Below are 21,475 nucleotides of genomic sequence, written 5' to 3' on the forward strand. Positions count from 1 at the left end.
CCCCAGGCTCCTAAAAGGCTCTGGAGCCTGGGGAGAGCAAAAAATGGACCTTCCGGTCCAACCAGAAACCAGCAAACGTGCCATTTGGTCTCCGGGGGGGGGGGGGGAGGGAGGTTTTTAAGATAAAAGAGCGTGGGGAGAGCGAAAAAAGGGTCCACCATGCATCACGTGCCAAAAGCGGGGGGAGCGCGGGGTTGTGAGATGTGCATGTATGAAGGGAGGGCACATAGAATTATGGGTGTGGGCACATGCGTGCACAAATCCCCCATGCTCTCCCCGCTTTTGGTATGTAACAGCAAAAAGGTTAGCCATCACTGATCTATAACATATAAGGCAAATAATGCAAAAATGATGCTCTTAAGAGATTGAAAAAGAGGACAGCTGATATGATTACATATCTTAAGCGGGAGTCCAAATCCTGTGGAAGTGCTTTCTGAGTTATGGCCAAATTAATTTTCAATATGTCCAAAAGGAGAAATTATGAAATATGTATAGACTAAGTCATATTAAATACACTGAGTTTACTTTAAAAAACATATTTAAATTCAACAAAGCAACATTTATTTTTTTACTTTTCATTGGCTCTTACTTTTGGCCTGCTGTTCTTTTTGGAAAGGACTCTTGGTTTGAAAAAGTTGCAGTCTGCTTGTTGGAATTACTGAAGAGGAAGTAATCTTTCAGATAGTCGCAATCTAATCAGGAGATTTGAATTTCTGAATGGTAATATTTATGCACAAATGAAATTAAATAAGACCGCTATCTGACTCTTAATTTCTCTGTCAACAAACATTATAGCAGAAAGAATCTTGGGCTGTATTTTTTAAAATCTGTGTCACAATCTGATCATACTTTCCAAATGGAAACATGCCAGATAAATCTAGGAAGAATTGGAGGATAGGGAAAAGTCTTTACAAAACTCGAATACAAATAACTATGATTACTTTGACTGCTCTGGTAAATTTTACCCAGATAGTGATATGTTTTCTAGCTAACTAAAACTTAATTGGTTTATTCTGCAGCTAGCAAGTTGGGATGAAAACCTAGCTCCTGTTTTTATTCACTTGGAATTTTTACCATTCAATTTCAGGACAGATAATGTCATCGGTTTGAGGCACAGATTGTTCTGTTTTAATATTATGTGCTGACAGCAGCATTTCTTCTTTAAAAAAATTTGCACTCTGAATAGTTCCATTATCTTTATTTTTTAAAGATATAGCTGAATTATTAAAGTATGTTTAATATGCATATTCTGCCATAAAGGATCCTCTCTGTCCTCATGGGATCACTCTGTACTTCCAGCTATTTCTGCTTTATTTTTAGTACAACTGTGATTGCTTCTCTGACATATTTAAAATATGATTAAGCTTGACCCAGTGTAGTTACTTTACCTATACCTTTCAGACAATGATGCTTATTAGGGCCTGTAAATAATGTTCTAACCTGTTAATATTAACAGAATAAGCTTTTTACTTATGAGGTCTTACCAATTATGTTGTTGCTTCAGGCACACTTCACATTTTGGAGGAGTTGGGAGTTCCCTTTTATAGGTAGTCCTTGACACACAACCATCATTGAGCCCAAAATTTGCTAAGACAGTCAGTTGTTAAGTGAATTTTGCCCCATTTTACAAACTTTCTTGCCACAGTTGTTAAGTGAATCATTGCAGGTGGTAGGATAGTAACATGGTTGTTAAGTGAATCTGACTTCCCCATTGATTTTGCTTCTCAGTATGTCGCAAAAGGTAATCAGGTGACCCTGGGACACTGCAAACAGTCAGAAATACTGTATTTTTTGGAGTATAAGACACACCAAGATTTTGAAGAGGCAAATTAAAAGTTTTTTCACTCTGCAAACCTCCCAAAAATGGGCCCATTTTTTAAAAAAGGGCATGCATAGCCTTTAGAAGGCTTATAGAGTGCTCCTGGGGGCGGGGAGGGGGCAAATTGAGGTTATACAAAGGTTACGTACAGGCATGAGCAGCAACTGCCATGCGTCTTAGTAACCGATTACCTGAACTGTCTATGAGCTCACCTAATTAGTAGAACCAGGCACTACCAGGAACTATGGTGTTATGTGAGATTCTACCCTGGCTGGGATGGTCTTAGAGATTGACAAGGAGAATAAGCCAATAATGATGCTGTTGCTACCTATGCTCTTGCTTTGCTTGTTGAAACTGTATAAAAGCAAAATAAACTCTGCACAGGCAGGCAGACATTTTGGACACTGTTATGATGGATTTCTGAGTCCTACATCTGGCACCCGAACAGGGACAGGGACACCCTCCGGAGGAGCAACAGCCTTACCTCCGTCGGGAAATAGACCCCAAAGTGCACTTTCGTCCTACGGGACCCCTCAAAGATAAATATGGGTTGCAGTCTGTCTCAGCAACCACACATAAAAGAACTTACATTCTTGTTACAAAAATCAGGTGATACAGCGCCTGAGGCAGGCATAAGGAAGCTGGTGGGAGAGATAGGGAGACAATGTCCCCGGAACGAGGAACACTTCGTTTACGTTACTGGACAAGGATAGGACAAACTTTACATCTTGAACCCAGGGCTCTAGTAAAGATATTACATCTATGGTCTCAGTGCTGTCACGCAGTGGAAACATTTGGCTCTAAAGTTTTGGCAGGACAACAATCGACCAAAAAACTTCCGCCTGATTATGATCAAGTAAAAATTATGTTCATAAAATATGCAGACCTAAAATATGCATGTTCCACACAACATTGTTTTGAGATAGGACAAGTAGAAAAAAAGACAATAGTATAACTAATAGTGGTACAGTGATGGCTATGAGAAATAGGGAAAGGAAAGGGCTAGGAAGAGTGAAGATGTGGGCAGATTGCTGTCATCCTTGAATTCAAAGATGGCATATTCAACTAGCCCACCATCCCCTTGCCCTGGGTGAACCAACTGGATATTCCTATCTACCAGTAACATTTATCAGAAATATGTCCCAGGATAACCAAAATCATTCACAGTTTCAACCCTCAGAAACCTAAAAAAGGACCAGACCATCATGATCACAGACCACAAAAGCCAAACCACGGATATAGACGGAGCACAATATTTACAAAAGCAAAATAAATACTAGAAGACAAAGAACCTTACATCCCAACAAACACTAACAGAATACAAAAGCTAGACAACCGAATAAAGAGAACTCTCAGTGACTTCAGTTAGAAAGGCCAAGGTACCAAAGAAGAACAGTGGTGGATGAGAAGCAGCCAACCCATCCTCCTACACTTTTTTAAATAAAAAGAGCTTGGGCACCTCACAAGAGGAAGTAAACACTCCATCAACTCTTCACTACAATGGTTTCAAATAGTCAGAAATGTGACTCTAGATGAGGACGAAATCATGGCCTCATTTGAGGTCACAGCCCAGTTCACATTCATAGATCCGGAATTAGCCAAAGAATTTATGACCACATTGCTCCACAGCACATCTGACTTAACCAACTACATGAAGATTGAAACACTCATGATTATGGATCTCATAAATCTCTACCTAACCACATACTTCCAATTTGATGTACAAATTAAAGGTACACCTATGGAATCACCCTTTTCAGGACTTATAGTGGAGGTCGTCATGCAACATTTAGAAGCAATAGAACTTCCAAAAATACAGCTGAAAATATGGATCAGATATGTGAATGACATCTTTACCATAATAAAAAAGACCAATTAGAGAACACTCAAAGAACCATCAACTACATTTTCAAAGGAATTCAGTTTACCAGAGAAGAAAACAACTTGCTACCCTTCCTGGACATCCTGATCAGCAGAGACCACAATGGCAAACTAAAAACACACATGTACAGAAAAATCACCTGCACTAACCAAATGCTCCACTACCAAAGCAACAACCTAACCACCCACAAGAGAAGCTGTGTAAGAACTTCATTGTAGCAACCCTGGAAACAGGAAAAAGAAACAGAACAACATTCAAATGTATCAAACACAGTGGATATCCACGCAACTTTATCAAAAAGTGCCTGCCTACTCAACTTAATCTATCACACCCCAAAAAGCGCTAAAAAACCCTACTTCCATACATTAAGAACATCTCAGAAACCACCAACCTACTACTACAACTACATAAAGATCTTCAAAACAGCCTAAGCAAACCAAAGATCCAGAAGCCCCAAGAAAAAACCAACCAACCTAGGAGTCATCTACATTATACAGTAACTGCAACAAATGTCATGTAGGACAAACAGGCAGAAGACTAGCAGAACTTATCTCTGAAAACCAACTAAGAGTCAGAAGATACGATGGAAACTTTTTAATTTCACAACAAAGGGGTGAAGAAGCAGCCAGGTTGAATGCTAGAAGACTTGGCTGGCCGAACTTTTCTGTCAGTTTTCTGGGTGTGGCTTGATGGGCTGTCATGAGTGACACAAAGTTAGTCCCGCCCACTCAGTCATATGATCCCCCACCAAGCCACGCCCACCAAGCCATGCCCAGAGAACCGGTAGGGGGAAAAAATTGAATTTCACCACAGCCACAATATATGGACAGATTTAACCATAAGTCCAATAGTTTCAATTGGAAAACTGACCATCCTAGACCAAACCAAGTCCAAAAATGCTAGGGAATTTCTAGAAGCCTGGCACTTGGACAAATTAGCCACCCAGTAGACACATAGACATAATATATATAGACTATGCAAAACAGACAATCAACAAGACAAAAGGGGAACAAAAAACCCAAGCAATTCCCGTTCCTTATTGGCACTGATAATGTTACTTAGTTTGGGTAATGAAACATCTACAAGAAAACAACCTAGTTCAAAAAGCACCAAGGACAGCTCATTTCAACCCTTGTCCTGACTCATATATGTGACAGTTGCAGTGTTCCAAGGTCATATGATAACCTTTTGTGACCTGACAAGCAAAGCCAAATTTACTTAACAAACATGTTACTAACTTAATAACTGCAGTGTTCAATTAGCAACTGTGACAAGAAAGGTGGTAAAAATGGGCCAAAATTCACTAAATAAATGTTTCCCTTAGCAACAGAAATATTGGACTCAGTTGTGATCATAAGTCGAGGAAATACCTGTATTGGAACTCTGAATTGCCTGAAACAGTTTCACTGGCATTTGAAACCATAATGTACTTGAAACTTTTTCCATTTCCTAGTTTCATCATGTGATTTTCTGGAATGCATTTCAACAAAACTTATAATTTTAACAAATTGGTGTCTGCCAAACATAACATCATCACAGCTGCAGAAGTTTTTTTTTTTTTTTTTTTTAAATATATTTCCAAAAAACATTCCTCTAGAATGCCGGCAAATTATTCAGGAACTTTTTGGAAACCTGAGATAGTTGCTTTTTCCTCCATACCCTCTCATGAATTCCATTGCTCCTTAATAGATAGGTAGATTTTGGAATTACTAACATTGATTTTCAGCTGGATGAGAGATGATTCAAGTGATTTGACAAGATGTTCACTCCTGGATACATTTAGTAACACATTTCAAGATTGCATCTGGCTGCGGATCAGAGCTTTGGAAATGGTTTTGTGATATTATCCAAGCTAGTAGGCAAGAGTGACCTTTATATGGAAGATTTTCAAAAATTTTGTTTTGGAAAGGGCATGATATGTCTGTAGAATCTCAGAAATTCCCAGCAGCAAGGGAAGCCTTAACTTATGAGATTGATAATGGCAGGGCTGTGGTGCCCAAATGACTCCCTGTAATTAATGGCATAGTCTTATAGCGGTAGGTCTTCCTTAAAACTAAGTGATTGAATTAGGGGGTGATTACTTTTCCACATTAGCGCATTGCAGTTTAGATACATTTGTGCATGAAATAATAAGCAAGTTTAAAATTTTGGTATTGTTTGGTAGCACTCCCTTGAAGGCGCCACTTAAAGTTCCAATAACAAACCCAGTGGCAAAGTTCTGCAAAACTTCAAAAATGGGAAAGGCTGTCAGAATCTAGCTAAAGAGACAGCAGCACATGTTTCTTTGCTTCTTGCTCTCTCTGTTTCCTTTGGTAGTTTCTTTTTATCTTGTTGGAACAAAAATCTGGTCCAGTTCCAAGCCAGGAGAAATATATGAAATAAAATGGAGGCAGGCTACAGGAAAGAAGGTCTCTGTTTATTTGGTAGCTAGAAACTTCAGTGATAACAGCATGTTGTCAGAATATTCATGAACTGGAATAGGACATAGCAACAGATCAGCCAATGTATAGGCATGACAACTGGGCAGCCAATGGGAACTATTTGGGGACTGAGAGCTATGCCAGACGGCTCAGAGCCTGGGCGTGGCTTACCTATATAGCTCTGAGTCTGTGCAAGAGAACTAATCTAGTCTTAAACTCTGAAGTCTAAACTGAAACCAATCTCTCCTCTGCCTGTGTTTTCCCTGTAACTACTACCATGTTGGAGAATGATCTATTGGTATTGTATATTTACTCATGTGTTATTATGTATATAAAGAAGTTAATGAATCTTGTTGAATCAGTTATCTCTGTGTGGTTTCTGGATGTGATTTCTGCCACAAATTCTGACAAATGTTTCTGGGGTGGCTGATAAAATTGGGTTGAAAGTAGGTGGGCTTTTATACATTCTTTGGAGCTTTGTGATTGAGATGCCTGTTCCCATGCAAGAATATGTCCTTTAATATTTTAATGGCTGTTACCAGATTCCTATGGGGTCATTTAGCGATCATGGCTAGCTCTATAGGCAAAAGGGGGAAATGCAAATGCTAGGTGTTTTGTTAGTCTGAGCTAATCTTTTCAGCTTTGGCTCCCTCCCTATTGTGTTGCTTATTTGGAGTTTCTGGCTGCTCTTTGCTTATGAATAGAGTGGTCCAGCTTTCTGAATGGATACAAAATATCCATTCCTAAATTTAGCTTCTTCAGGTTTCTGCTTGAGGCTGTTTTCCTATAGCAGGAACACTGGGACTGCTTTCTGCCTTTAAGAAGACGTCTTTCCTCTTCTCCTTCGGGGGAAATATTCTATTCTGTCTCTCTTTAATATTAAAGAATATTTTATTCTGTGGAGGAGGACCTTCCTACAATCTCTTGATAGCAAGGATGGTATAAGGCCATGATGGCGAACCTATGGCATGCGTGCCACAGGTGGCACACAGAGCCATTTGTCAGGGCACATGAGGTTTACCCTGTCAGCTGGCCAGCGCACGCCAGCTGACATCGGCCTTCTTTTGAGGCCATTTTTCACTGTCCGGAGACTTCAGGAAAGTTCCTGAAGTGCGAAAAACCTCCGGAATGCGAAAAACCGGCCCTAGGGGGAAACCAGAAGTTCACAAATGGACTTCCAGTTTGCTCGTAGGGCTGGTTTTAGCCTTCCGGAGTGTTCAAAAGCCCTCGGGAGGCTTCCCTGAAGGCTCCGGAGGGCAAAAAACGACACTAAGAGCAAACAGGAAGTCACTTCTGGGTTGCTTGTAGGGCTGATTTTAGCCCTTCAGAGCATTCAGGAGCCCTCAGGAGGCTTTTCTGAAGGCTCCGGAGGGCAAAAAATGATCCTATGAGCAAACATAAATGCTTGCTTGATTTTCCTAGGACTCTATTTTTTCAGCCCCACGCTGGCTTTTTGGCATTTTCAGCTGATCTCTCTCTAAACATACCAACTCTCTGTTCATTTTGCTTGTAATATAAAATAACCTTTCCTGCTCAAAGATTAAGTATTCATTCTCCATAATTTCCAGCTGGTGGTTCGTGTTACAGTTGTACTATCACTTGATACATATTGAATATATTGTGCAGCCTGTCCTGCTCCAGTGTCTTTGATAATTAATTGAAACAATCCTCAAATGCCACTCCTAATACTAACTCTGCTTTCTTCTAGAAGGAGAAATACATTAGTTGGTGATGGCAAAACAAACAAACAAACAAACAAAAAAACCAGAAATCTGGTAGCATCTTTTCCAACAAGTAGATTTTTTTATATTAATAAAGTTTGTTGGAAAAGGTGTGATTGATCCAAGAGAATCTCTTCTTGCTGGCAACAAAAGCGCAGCCAAAAGCTGCTGAAGTTGGGACAGCTCCGCAACAGGAGGAAAGCGAAAAGAGAAAGTGTGTCCATCTGGTGAGGAAATTTTATTGTTATAAAATAAGACTGCCAAAAAAAAACAAACAAAGCTAAATTAAACTTGCAAAGAAAAGAAAATAAGCGGTGAAATTAAGCTATATTGGACAGTGTGTTATCCTTTTTTATTTTATTTTATGGATGGAAGTTTTGCAAATATTTCCTACTTTTTAAAGTGAAAGTATTGGTTTTTCTTCTTCTATTTCTCTTTTTACCTATGGATTACATCTTTTTCTTTATTTTTATAATATTGGTTTGGATGGGGTTTTTCTCTTTTTTTTGCTCCATTTAAGTATTTTGTTTCTTTTAAGCCTGGAATAAAAGAAGATATAAAAGGAATATAAAGAGGGTAGTAATATCAGAGGGAAAAGAAGTTGCACTGCCACTTGGAGGTTGAGTCCTGGAAATAATTGCTTTTTCTCTTTGATCATTTTGACTCTGCACTTCAAAGGCTTCAGCTTGTTTACAGAAGAGATAAGGAGAAGAGCAAAGGTTGTTTACACAGGTGCTCTTTGGATGCTTCTTTGGCAGCTGGAGAGAAGTGAAAACAAAACCTTGTTTTGAAACTAGAGTGGCAGTGTTTACTAGTTGGAAGAATGGGACAGTACCAAAAAGAAACCATAACATTACAACAGATTATGTTTGAAATTCAAAAATTATTAGAAACAACAGAGAGAATTGAGAAGAGATTGGAAAATCTAGATTGTAATGCAGTGAAATTTGATGGAAGAGTTGAAGATATCCAGCAAATGGAAAAAGTGGATGTTAGAGTCCTAAAAACCCTGGGGAGAAATGAACAAAGAGGCAAGATATTTGTGGATACTGACGGTGAACTGAGTATGGTTGGAGATGGAAAGAGTGGAACATGGAAAGGGAAGATAGATGGAAAGGAGCTCTACCCCAGATTTAAAGGTATAGAAGAAAAAAGAAGAATTGATGGATTCAAGGAGATAAACTTTGACAAAAGCACTACTGATAACCAAAGATAAGCTGATTAAAGAAGCTGATGGAGGGTCTCAAATTTTATAAGATATGTAAAAAGCAACAAGTTGCAAAGAGAAGTCCACACAAATTTGATTGAAATAGCCAGAAGACTAATTCCACAAATGGCAAAAGACATAAGACTGCACTATTACTGGAAAGACACAGATTGAGATATGAAAAATAATAACAAAATATTAGTCAAATTTAGTTAAAATTAGAGCATTATGTTAAAAATGAAATGATAATGGATATAGTTAGATAAATGATAACAATGTACACATATGTATTGATTTGATAAGAGGAAATTTGGTATAAATTCTAAATGGTGATCATGAAAGGAAGTTTAGAAACTCTGTTATGTATGGAAGCTTATAATATTTTTTAAAAAGAGTAAGTTAAATTTAGTTAAACTAAGAACACACAAAAAAGGAAAGGATGATGGATATTGTTAAATAAATGATTGATAATGATAATAATGTAATATTTGTATTGACATGATAAAGGGGAATTGGATATAAATTGTAAACAGTGATTAAGAAAGGAGGTTTAGAAACTTTGTTATTAAACATAATTTTTATTTAGAAAGTGTTATAAAGATGTAATGTTGCTGGATGATATTGAAAATAGATAATGGAGTGCCATCGTGGTTTTGCTTTACATTTTGGAATATTTTATATAAAGGGACATAAAAACAATTATAGTCGAGGTAGCGCAGTGGTTAAATGCAGCACTGCAGGCTACTTCAGCTGACTGCAGTTCAGCAATTCGGCAGTTCAAATCTCACCGGCTCAGGGTTGACAGCCTTCCATCCTTCCGAGGTGGGTAAAATGAGGACCCGGATTATTGGGGACAATATGCTGACTTTGTAAACCGCTTAGAGAGGGCTGAAAGCCCTATGAAGCGGTATATAAGTCTAACTGCTATTGCTATTGCTAGTCATATGAAGATTGAGGTATGATGATAGTTTTATATATGTATGTATGTATATATGTATGTATGTATGTTATGTTTGTGCTGATAAATAAGTGTGACCTTCCTCCCATATTTGGGCATACCAGGGGTTGTGACTTTAAATATATATGTATGTATGTATGTATGTATGTATGTATGTATGTATGTATGTATGTACCGTATTTTCACGACCATAAGCTGCACCGGATTATAAGCCGCAGTATCAGTTAATGTTAATTTTTCAAACTTTTTCCATATATAAAGTGCACCGGGTTATAAGCCGCATGTTTTTTTTTTGCAATTACTAACGAAATCGCAACCTGCCACTCCTCGCACTCCGCACTACATGATACACCCCCCCCCGCACCGTTCGTCCAGTAAGGTCGGGGAGGCGTTGGGCAGAATTGGGAGGGAGATTTTCAAAGAAGCGCACCAAATATCTCCCGCGAACTGAATTGGCTTTAATAAAGCAATTACCAGCTCAGCTTTAGTTCCCTTTGTGAAAGTTAGAATCCGCAGCTTGAACCCGAGAAACTATTAATCCTTCTCCCATTAAGCGCTATTCCATCGGACCTCCCCATTAAAACCAATCGGAGGAGAAAGCCTGTGCGCTGGGGAGGGAAACTGCTCAGCTGGTAGAAGGGATGGGAGGCAGGAACGGAGGAGAAAGCCTGTGCGCTGGGGAGGGAAACTGCTCAGCTGGTAGAAGGGACGGGAGGCAGGAACGGAGAAGAAAGCCTGTGCGCTGGGGAGGGAAACTGCTCAGCTGGTAGAAGGGACGGGAGGCAGGAACGGAGGAGAAAGCCTGTGCGCTGGGGAGGGAAACTGCTCAGCTGGTAGAAGGGATGGGAGGCAGGAACGGAGGAGAAAGTCTGTGCGCTGGGGAGGGAAACTGCTCCATATATAAAGCGCACCGGGTTATAAGCCGCACTGCCGGTTTTTGATCAAATTTTAGGATTTTCAGTGCGGCTTATAGTCGTGAAAATACGGTATATATATATATATATATATATATATATATATATATATATATATATATATATATACATACATACATACATACATACATACATACATACATACATAAATATAAATATAAATATATATATATATAAATATATATATATATATATATATATATATATATATATATATATATATATATATATATGATTTAAAATATATAACTTGATATGAATTGTAGGTGATGACTGTGGAAGGGATGCACGAAAGCTCTTTGTAATTGACACACTTTTTACAATTTGTAATGGAAGATATTTTTGTGGTGTTTGTTGTGTTTTGTCTGTGTTTATTCAAAAATAAAAAATTATATTTAAAAAAAAGAATGCTGAGAAATGTCTTAATTATTTGCATTGCAAAATTGATTTCTCTTAACGCTGATCCAGCAGTACTCTGCAGCTTTCTCACTATAAGGCTTATTGTGAAATGAACTCATTTCATTTCCCTAAGTTATATTAATGTTATTTATAGTCAAACTGTTAGTTACACATTGCACATAATCAGGAAGATAATCACAAAGAAATGAAAGAACAATTAATTGTCAAGAACAATTAAACTAAATTAAATAATCTTTAACATAAATTAATGATTATTTAGATCTTCATTATAACTGGTATATTCAAAGCTGTTGTATTGTTCTCTCACTGTTCTGCCATGAAATCTAAGGTTCTTATATATTGAATATTGCACATTTCCCTGGGGGAAAAAGTGTATTCATTTAATTGCCTGTCACACCCTTTGTTTAATTACAGGTCAACCTTCGAGAGATATTTATTATACAAAATGGAACAGCTTTTCCCCCCTGGTATTTTTTTTAATATTGCCTTGATCATACTGATTCATAATGCAGGAAGTGAAACCCAACAAATGTAAAAGTCAGAATGTTGGGGAAAAACTGGTTTACTCAGAACAGTCACTAGAATTTATGTCACTACATATTCAGCAGCTTTTGACAATTGATGACCATTTGAGAGATAAACCTGAGCCGCTGTTCATGAACGGAAACCCTGCGAACTCAGCAATTCTGACTTCTTAGACCTCAATAGAAGCTGTGTGTCAGTGTAATTATGTTTTGTGCTTTCCCATATTTTTCGGTTGCACATATGGTAATTCTGAAGTAACTTCCTTTTTTTCTACTTAGCTGCCATTAAGAAGAGATGCACAGTTGCAGTCCTCTGTGTAGAGTTTTCTTTGTATGTGGATTTAATAAGCTCATTTTTCTGACTATCTTGTTGGTACTGGATGGAGCAATACCTGCAAGAATCAATAATTGATATTGAAAAAAGAAGCAAAAGTTATGTTACCTGATCATCCTGGGATAATGTCCACCCAGGTAGCCCATGTTTAATAACCCCAACAGTGGTGAAATTCATTTTTTTTTTACTATCACTTCTGTGGGCGTGGGACGTGGCAGGGAAAGAATACTGCAAAATCCCCATTCCCTCCCCACTCCAGGGAAGGATACTGCAAAATCCCCATTCCCTCCCCACACCTGGGGGAAAGGATACTACAAAATCTCTATTCCCACCCCACTCCAGGGGAAGGATACTACAAAATCCCCATTCCCTCCCCACTCCAGGGAAAGATACTGCAAAATCCCCATTCCCTCCCCACTCCAGGGAAGGATACTGTAAAATCTCCATTCCCTCCCCATTCCTGGGGGAAGGATACTACAAAATCCCCATTCCCTCCCCACTCCAGAGGAAAGATACTGTAAAATCTCCATTTCCTCTCCACTCCTGGGGAAGGATACTGCAAAATCTCCATCCCCACCCCACTCCAGAGAAAGGATACTGCAAAATCTCCATTCCCACCATACTCTGGGGCCAACCAGAGGTGGTATTTGCCAGTTCTCTGAACTACTCATTTCCGCCTCAGAAATTATGGCGGCCATGTCAGGTTGAGATCCCAGTTGGATCCCAATGGTGAGAGTAGCAGTCACAGCCTGGCATGGATTGCCCCTGGAAACATTGTTTTTTCTTTTTTCCCTTTGATCATTTTGACCTTGCACTTCAAAGGCTTCAGCTTGTTTATAAAGAAGAGCATGGATTGTTTATGCAGGTGCTCTCTGATGTTTGTTGCTAGCTGGAAAGAAGTGAAAACAAAGATTTGTTTTTAAACTAGAGTGGCGGTGTTTATTAATTGGAAGGATGACACAACTTCAAAAAAAACCCATAACGTTACAACAGATTATGTCTGGAATTCAAAAATTATTAGAAACAACAGAGAGAATTGAGAAGAGATTGGAAAATATTGAAAATATAAACTTAATAATGTGGCAAAACCTGATGGAAAAATGGAAGATACTCAGCAAATAGAAGATATTCAGAAAATGGAAAAAGTGGAGGCTGGAGTCCTAAAAACCCAGGGGAAAAATGAACAAAGAGGCAAGATAACTGTGGATATTGACAGTGAACTGAGTGTGGTTGGGGATGGAAAGAGTGGAACAAGGAAAGGGAAGATAGATGGACAGGTGCTTTACTACAGATTTCAAGGTATAGAAGAAGAAAAAAGAGAAGAATGGATGTACTTAAGGAGAGAAATTTTGACAAAAACACTACTGATAACCAAAGATAAACTGATCAAGGAAGCTGATGGAGGGTTTCGAGATTTTACAAGATATGTAATAAGCAACAAGCTGTGAAGAGGAGTCCAAACAAATTTGATTAAGGAAATAACCAGAAGACCAATTCCACAAATGGCAAAAGAAATAGGACTACACTATTACTGGAAAGACACAGGTTGAGATATGAAAATTAATAATAAAACACAAGTTAAATTTAGTTAAAATTAGAGCATTATGTTAAAAATGTAGTGATAATGATAAAGTTAGGTAAATAATTGATAATGATAACAGTGTATACATATGTATTGGTTTGATAAGAGGAAATTTGGTATAAATTTTTAAATGGTGAAAAAAGGGAAAAGTAAACATAGTCAGATTATTATTAAATAAATGACTGATAATGATAATAATGTAATAATTTGTATTGACATGATAAAAGTGAAAATTGGGTATAAATTGTAAACAATGATTAAGAAAAGAAGGTTTAAAAATTTTGTTAAAATTAGAGCATTATGTTAAAAATGTAGTGTTAATGGATAAAGTTAGATAAATAATTGATAATGATAACAATGTATATATATGTATTGGTTTGATAAGAGGAAATTTGGGAAAAAATTTAAATGGTGAAAAAAGGGGAAAAAGTAAGTTAAACTTAGTCAAACTATCATTAAATAAATGACTATGATAATAATGTAATAATTTGTATTGACAGGATAAAAGAGAAATTGGATATAAATTGTAAACAATAATTAAGAAAAGAGGTCTAAAATTTTTGTTATTAAACATAATTAATTTTTATTTTGAATGTGTTATAAAGGTATAATGTGGTTGGATTATTGAAAATAGATAAAGGAATGCCACTATGTGGTGTTGTTTTAAATTTTGGAATGTTATAAAGGGATGTTAAAACAATTATAGTCATATGAAGGATGAGGTATGATGATAGCAATATATATATAAATATATGTGATGTAAAATAGATAATTTGATATGAATCAGAGGTGATAACTGTGGAAGGGATGCACGAAAGCTGTTTGTAACCAATTGACACACTTTCTACAATTTGTAATGGAGAATGATTTTATTTGTTTTTATTCAAAAAATAAAACAAATTGAAAAAAAAAAAGGAAGTGGTACTGGCCCCTAAGCTGTTTCTGGACATGGTTCAGTGGCAGTGGGCTTCACCGGGATCAGGCGCCTTTCCCAACTCTAATGATAAACGTTTTTATGATGTTGGGCCAGAATTGGAGGCACTGGAGGTCCCCATGGTGGATGCACCGATTGTGGCTATTTCAGCTTCACCAGTGGTCACTAGTAGTCCAGAGGATTCCCTCCGCCCGAAGATAAGCGGGCGGAGCAGGCACTGGTTAAAGGTCACCAGTTGGCTGCTTGGGCCATCAAAACCTCTACCGCTTCTTCCTTTTTTGGTAGAGCGGCCCTCAAATGGCTCAAAAGATTACAGGATAGGATTCCTGCTAGTGATGTTAGGGGGCACCAGGATATTAACAAAATAAAGGCTGCTATGGAGTTTGCGGTGGACGCCTCACTTAACACCACCCATTTCGAATCCAAGTCCATGTCCGCCTCCATTGCCACCAGACGATTCCTGTGGTTGAGTCAGTGGCAGGCCAATGCCAAACATAAGTGGAATCTCGCATCAGCCCCCTACTCAGGTCAGCAGCTTTTGGTCCGCCCCTGGAGCCAATGTTAGAGGAATCCAAAGACAAAAAGAAGATTTTGCCTTCCCAGTTTAAGAAATCGGAAAATATTCCTCTTCAGGAGGTCACCCTTTTGTGGCGGAGAGGGAGGCTTTTCCTCCCCTTGCTTCCAGCGTCAGTTCAGTCCTTCTCAGGGACAGCAGTATCAGCAGGACAAGTCCAATAAGGGAGGCCAGCGCTATCAGGCCAGGGGATCCTGTCGGTGGCCCGCCGGCCTTCTCTATGTGTTTTCCCCCATTCCCCTCATTCTGTGGGTGGTCAGAAGCTGCTGGAGGAGGAGACGTAGCTCATCCTGCTTGCCTGCACCATCCCTGGTTTGCGGACTTGAAGGCAATATCTGTGGTCCCACCTTGGCACCTGCCGCTGTCGCCAGATGTTCTTGGGCAAGGCTCTCTTCTACATCCGGATCTAGGCTGGATCAAGCTAACCCCCTGGCAATTGAGCGGCACATTTTGATTGTGGGACAATTATCTCTTCAAGTGGTGGCCACGATCCAAGCGTCTCATCGACCATTCACTACCTGTATTTACAACGCAACCTGGAAGGCGTTTGTCTTATGGTGTTCCGGCACCTTCGTGGCTGTGACCCAGGCACAATTATATCATTTGCTGGCCTTCCTACAGAACGGCTTGAACAAGGGTCTTTTGCCTAATGCCCTGCGATGCCAAGTGGTGGCGCTCTTGTCCGTCTTGATTTGCAGGGATTGTAACTCTCTCTCACAACATGCCCTGATTCGTCATTTTTTGTGAGGCTTCAAATCTGCGGCCACCCATAATTCAACACTATCCTACCTGGGACCTGCCCAAGGTCCTCCTGATTTTGACGGGTCCTCCCTTTGAACTGCTATGTTGATACAGCATGGGTTGCACAGGTAAACCCACCAGTGGCTGGCCAGGTTAGATGGTCTTAATAGAATGGACCTTATAAATTCATTTTAGTTTGGCTTTTACTCCAGTGCCCTGGAGTCCCAAAGTTGACTTTTAACTTCCTCATAAGTATTACAAATAAGGCTGAACAGTGTGGCAAGACTCTGTAAAGGAGGGGCACAGGAAGCCAGACGTGGGGGAGAGATAGAACAGAGAAGTTGCAGAAAACTGTTGGTACGAAATCAGCTTTCCTGTTCTTGATACTTTTGTATGAATATCTACTTTTGTATTTTTCCAAGATGTACTTCCCTGTTCTGAACAGGGATTTTTACGTTTTGTATGAATACGCCTCTTTAAACGCCCTTTGATTGACGAAGTTTGATTAAAGTATAAAATCACTGCCCTGGGCGTAGCCAGGCCAGTTCAGATGTTGGTGTGTGAACACGCTGAACTCGATGCATCCAATAAACCTGTTTCTCTTCCTTCGTGGTCTCAAGTCCTGATCTTTCGTAAGTAGATTACAAACCACAATCTGCTGCAACAATGTGACACCTGCCTGAGGTAGCTATCCTTCAAAGTATTATTCTTCGTAGCCATTACATCGGGAAGGAGAGTTTCTGAGTTGGCAGCCGTGTCTGTGCAACAGGACTTGCGCGTATTTTACCAAGACAGGGTATTTTTGAGGCTGGACCCCTCCTTTGTGCCCAAAGTCAACTCTCATTTCACAGGGCACAGGAGCTGGTGCTCCCAAACTTTTGTCCGTCTCCTACCCACAGACTAGGAAGACAGTGGCATAAGCTCGACGTGAGGCGGGCTCTTCGAATTTACATCCGCCGGACTTCTTCAATTCGATGCACTGAGGCACTATTCGTATCTTATCAACTGACATCCTTGGGACATTGTCCGCTAATTTGGATCGGTGGGTCAGAGCCTGCATTACCAAGTCGTACAAGTTGTAACTGCAGCCAGTTCCTGATCGTATCTTGGCACACTCGACGAGGAGTGCAGCGTCTTCAGCTTCCTGGGCCACTCAAGCCTTACTTGAGGAAGTTTGTCGTGTGGTAACTGGACATCCCCGTCGCCATTCATCCGGCACTACAAAATCGACATTTACACGTTGGTGGATGCAGCCTTTGGCAGACGGGTTCTGCAACGTGTGCGAGAGGCTAAAGAACGTTCAGTCCGGTCGCAGGCCCACCCGTAGGGACACTACTAGCTTTGGTATGTCCCATTCATGCATGCTGTCTCCACCAACAATGGAGATTGGACGTTGGCTTACTTGATACGTTTAATCTCTGGGAAGGTGGAGACAGCAGTCATCCCCACCCTATTGAATTGGTCCAGTCCGAAGTTGGAGTTGTTTCCTTGATGTTACCATAGCACGTCTGTCTGCAGATTGCATTCATCATAAAAAGCTAGTGAGGCCAGTGAAGAAGGCGGGATATGCAAATCTTCATACTCAATCCCATTGGATGATAACGAAGTTAACCCATTCATGGTCTGCCCAGCTGGTCCTATATTGGGCACCTGCTGACCACACATGACTTCCTGAACTACCGTTTGTTCTGCACAGTCATAGCTTTGAGTGGTCCCTGAATAAATGGTCATTAAGTGAGATTACCTGCATTGCAAATCTATGCCAATGTTTAGATCTTGGAAATCTAGAATGGGCTAATGCAGTTTTATTTTTTAAATGTATATTAAAACAGGAATCTGATTCATAAGTATTGCATCACATTCTATCAACCAGACCACACTTTTATATGTAGAAAGCAATGATGGTACCTGCTGTTTTAAAGCGTAAAAATTGCTTTGAGGAAATACAATGAAAGCATTGAAGCTTTGGTTCACAGTTCTTTTGCTTCAGTTTGGCAGAATATAGCAGTGCGGCTGTGATTATAGAAGTGCAGTAATTTGAAGAGTTGGCCATAAACCAAGATGCTCGAAATTAAAAACCAGTGTTTTTGAACAGGAGCCCAGTAAATAATATTTTGAAACGATCTCTGCTTTGTGTATCAGTTTAAAATACCTGTTTTTCAGCTGAAGATATTGTTTTTTATTGCCCACGAATCTGAATATTCTGATTATGCAGCTCACAGACCATTTTAATGTAAAATATAGGGATACTTTAAAAATTTTTAATTTGAAATCAGACACTGCGTATGTAATAATAGGGATAAATGCATAGGGGGAAAATTTCGAGAACTCAGTACTCATTTTCCAGAAGTCCTCTGGGTCTACATATCCTACATAACCATCCACTATATAAGGATAGATGCATATTCCACCATAGTGGATGGTTGGAGAGTCCTTAATTCTGTCGCTTATCTTCAAGAACTTCCTGCTATAGGGAGTGGTAGTTCTCAGTGTATCACAGGGTTAGGGTTAGGGAGTTCTCAGTGTATTACTTGCCTTCGAGGGAACATCTCACCTGGCCATCTCCCTGCTAATACAGGTGTGACAGAGATATGGGGTTTTGGTATGCTAAGTTTTTTTTTTCTGACACATTAAAAGAAAAAAAAAGAAAAGAAATTTTATAGTGCCACTTCATTATTGATTTTATTTAAAAAAGGAAAGGAGAAGATAGAACCTCTTTTTAGATAATAGCATTAGCAATAGCAGTTAGACTTATATACCGCTTCATAGGGCTTTCATCCCTCTCTAAGTGGTTTACAGAGTCAGCATATTGCCCCCAACAACAATCCGGGTCCTCATTTTACCCACCTCGGAAGGATGGAAGGCTGAGTCAACCCTGAGCCGGTGAGATTTGAACAGCCGAACTGCAGAACTGCAGTCAGCTGAAGTAGCCTGAAGTGCTGCAAATATTTAACCACTGCGCCACCTCGGCTCTCACATGCATTTTACGATTCAGTAGCAAAAGGGAAATAAAATATAGAATTGTTCAAATCACAGATTGCATCCCCAAAAGTTGTCCTTAATGTCTGTGTGTGTGCGTGTGCGTGTGTGTATGTGTATATTTGCAAACTGCAGGCGTTTGTTCTTTTTTAGAAGCAATTTGGCCATAAAGTTTCAAGTTGCAAAAACAAGGAGTTGTTGACAAAACATAGAGCCAATAAATATCAGAGACAAAATGTTAGAATTAAACTCATACGCTGTCAAAAACAATTAGCTTTATTCAATATTTTGCAGTAAACGTATTACTATTCTTTAGGATAAATTGATGCATGAAGCTAGAGTCTGCATGCTTTCCCCCCCCCCCATCATCTTGTAAATTGTAGCTTTTTATGAGTGACTCAGGAATGCTATACTGTACCTATGAACCAAGAAAATTTAGAATTTGCTGTGTTATAGAATAAGAAAGAACATTCTTTTCTTGTAGTTCAAGTATTTCACCAACCTTTTGCCCTTTGTATATGTGAACTCTAATTCCCTGAATTCTTCGCAATTGTCATACTGGATTATAGGAATTAAAGTCCATACACCTGAGTTGTGTCTGCATTGCAGAAGAGGTTATTACATTTTGCACCTATTTCTGCTCTTAATTTTGTGTGGGGCTGATCTCCAAGCTTTTTGCACGGTAACATTTTTTTTTTTATTTCTGTCTCATTCTGTACAGGTTGTTCCAGTTGAAGTTTACTTTCCACTGCTTATTTGTTTAAAAAGTTATGAGTTGTAAAGCCGGAAGAAATTTATCAGAATGCAGTATCATACAACATCTTGCTTTAATTTGATTTTCCTGCTTTCCTGCACTGTGGTAGGACTCCATCAAGAAAAGTATCCAAAGAGAAGCTTCTAATCTATGAAGGGCCATGGGCTTTGGGTCTGCCAGCTTTCACCTCTCTTACAAACTCAAGCTATTGATGCTCATTACCCTCTGCGTCTTATTGATAGGCTGGGCTACCTCCACTTACCTGGTGGATATTTTACACGAAACTCCAGCAGCAAAAGGCATGATTGAAAGTTTCAGGAAGCCAACCACTATTAAGGAGGAACAGATGGAGAATTCAAAGAGGAAGGCCATGCTAATCGAGAAACTACCCACAGCAATACCCGCCTGTCCTTTTCTGTCTCCTTATCTCCGTAAGTCAACTCACATTGTTTCTGGAAAAAAAGTGGGGGGGAGTTAAGGCCTTGAGCTAACAAACCCTGCCCTCCAAAGTTTAGCCTTTATGATGAAAATGTTAAACCCCAATGTGAAAAGGTTAGTCATCGTCTGTCTCCTGGTAGTATATTACTGTGTCTGATAGAAAGTCTCTCAAGCAGAGGTAGGCACTTAATTTTCTGAAGGGGTCACATGAAAAATTGGGAGTGTTGTGGAGTGCCACCACTAACACACACACCAGCCTCACTTGTCACCTTCCCATCCAACACTGCCATCCCTGCTGCCACACTGATGTCCCTCCCCCCCCCCAAAAAAAGCTGCTGATGCCAGGTCTTCAACCACTGGTTAGACCAGGTCTGCTTCCTGGATTGTAAAACACCCAGGTCTGTTTTTAAGGATTATTTAAATACTTGGGTCATATAGCAAAGCTGCCATTGTTAGATCTTAAATTCTAGAAATTAGTGTAACACAAGGCAATGTTAAGACTTTAATATTTGTGTTACTTCCAGTAAAATGTCAGGAAATTCCAACATTTCTTCCATGATCTAAATATTTTTTAATTATTTATTTAAATTTATTAGCTCCCAAATGGGCATCCCTCATAATATTATCAAATAATAGGATCCACTGATGGAGATTCACCCATCAAAAAGCAACTATTATAATTTAGCAATGTATGGATACAGCTTTAATGAAAAATTGTAAACTTCACTTATTCTGTTGCTTTTTCAATTTTTTTATTTTGCATTTGAATTATAAAATGCTAGCGTGGAATTACATTTATGCCCCAATTGAAGTATAACAGTAGGAATTAAGTAGCAAAAGCCCCAAGAACATAGGGGTGGGTCATCATATTGTATTTATTTGTCTGTCTGTCTGTCTGTCTGTCTGTCTATCTATCTATCTATCTATCTATCTATCTATCTATCTATCTATCTATCTATCAATCAATCAATCAATCAATGCTTGTAGCGTTCCTCAATCCTGAAAGATTCAGGGCAATGAACCACGACACATATTGACATAAATACAGCAACAATAAAAAACAGTACAGTTCAATCATAAAAATGCATCTGAATGACACCCATAGATTGGCAAATCCAGATTTAAACAGCTAGTGAAATGCAAGAAGGAACAGGGCCAAATGTACCCCTGCAGGAATCTTTTACCAAAGTATGTGGCAGTACCACAGAGAAAAGCCATTAGCCTGTTAGCCTGCACATTTCACGTGTGTTGTT

At 39.2% G+C, this 21,475-nt stretch overlaps 1 protein-coding gene across 3 annotated transcripts in view; it reads left to right on the forward strand.

Moving 5' to 3' along the window:
* B4GALT4 (beta-1,4-galactosyltransferase 4) overlaps window positions 1-21,475 on the forward strand; it is a 41,339-nt gene that overhangs the window by 4,543 nt on the left and 15,321 nt on the right. For 2 of the 3 annotated variants that reach the window (XM_032219604.1, XM_032219602.1), the window contains exon 2: window positions 19,752-20,215. In XM_032219604.1, coding sequence (XP_032075495.1) covers window positions 19,945-20,215 — 271 coding nt within the window. In that variant the 5' untranslated portion in view covers window positions 19,752-19,944. Of the gene's footprint in view, window positions 1-8,028; window positions 8,070-19,751; window positions 20,216-21,475 lie in introns of those variants that run through there. The other variant, XM_032219603.1, reaches the window with a different exon arrangement.

Source organism: Thamnophis elegans, chromosome 6, assembly GCF_009769535.1.
Source record: "Thamnophis elegans isolate rThaEle1 chromosome 6, rThaEle1.pri, whole genome shotgun sequence".
NCBI classification, from domain to species: Eukaryota; Metazoa; Chordata; class Lepidosauria; order Squamata; family Colubridae; genus Thamnophis; species Thamnophis elegans.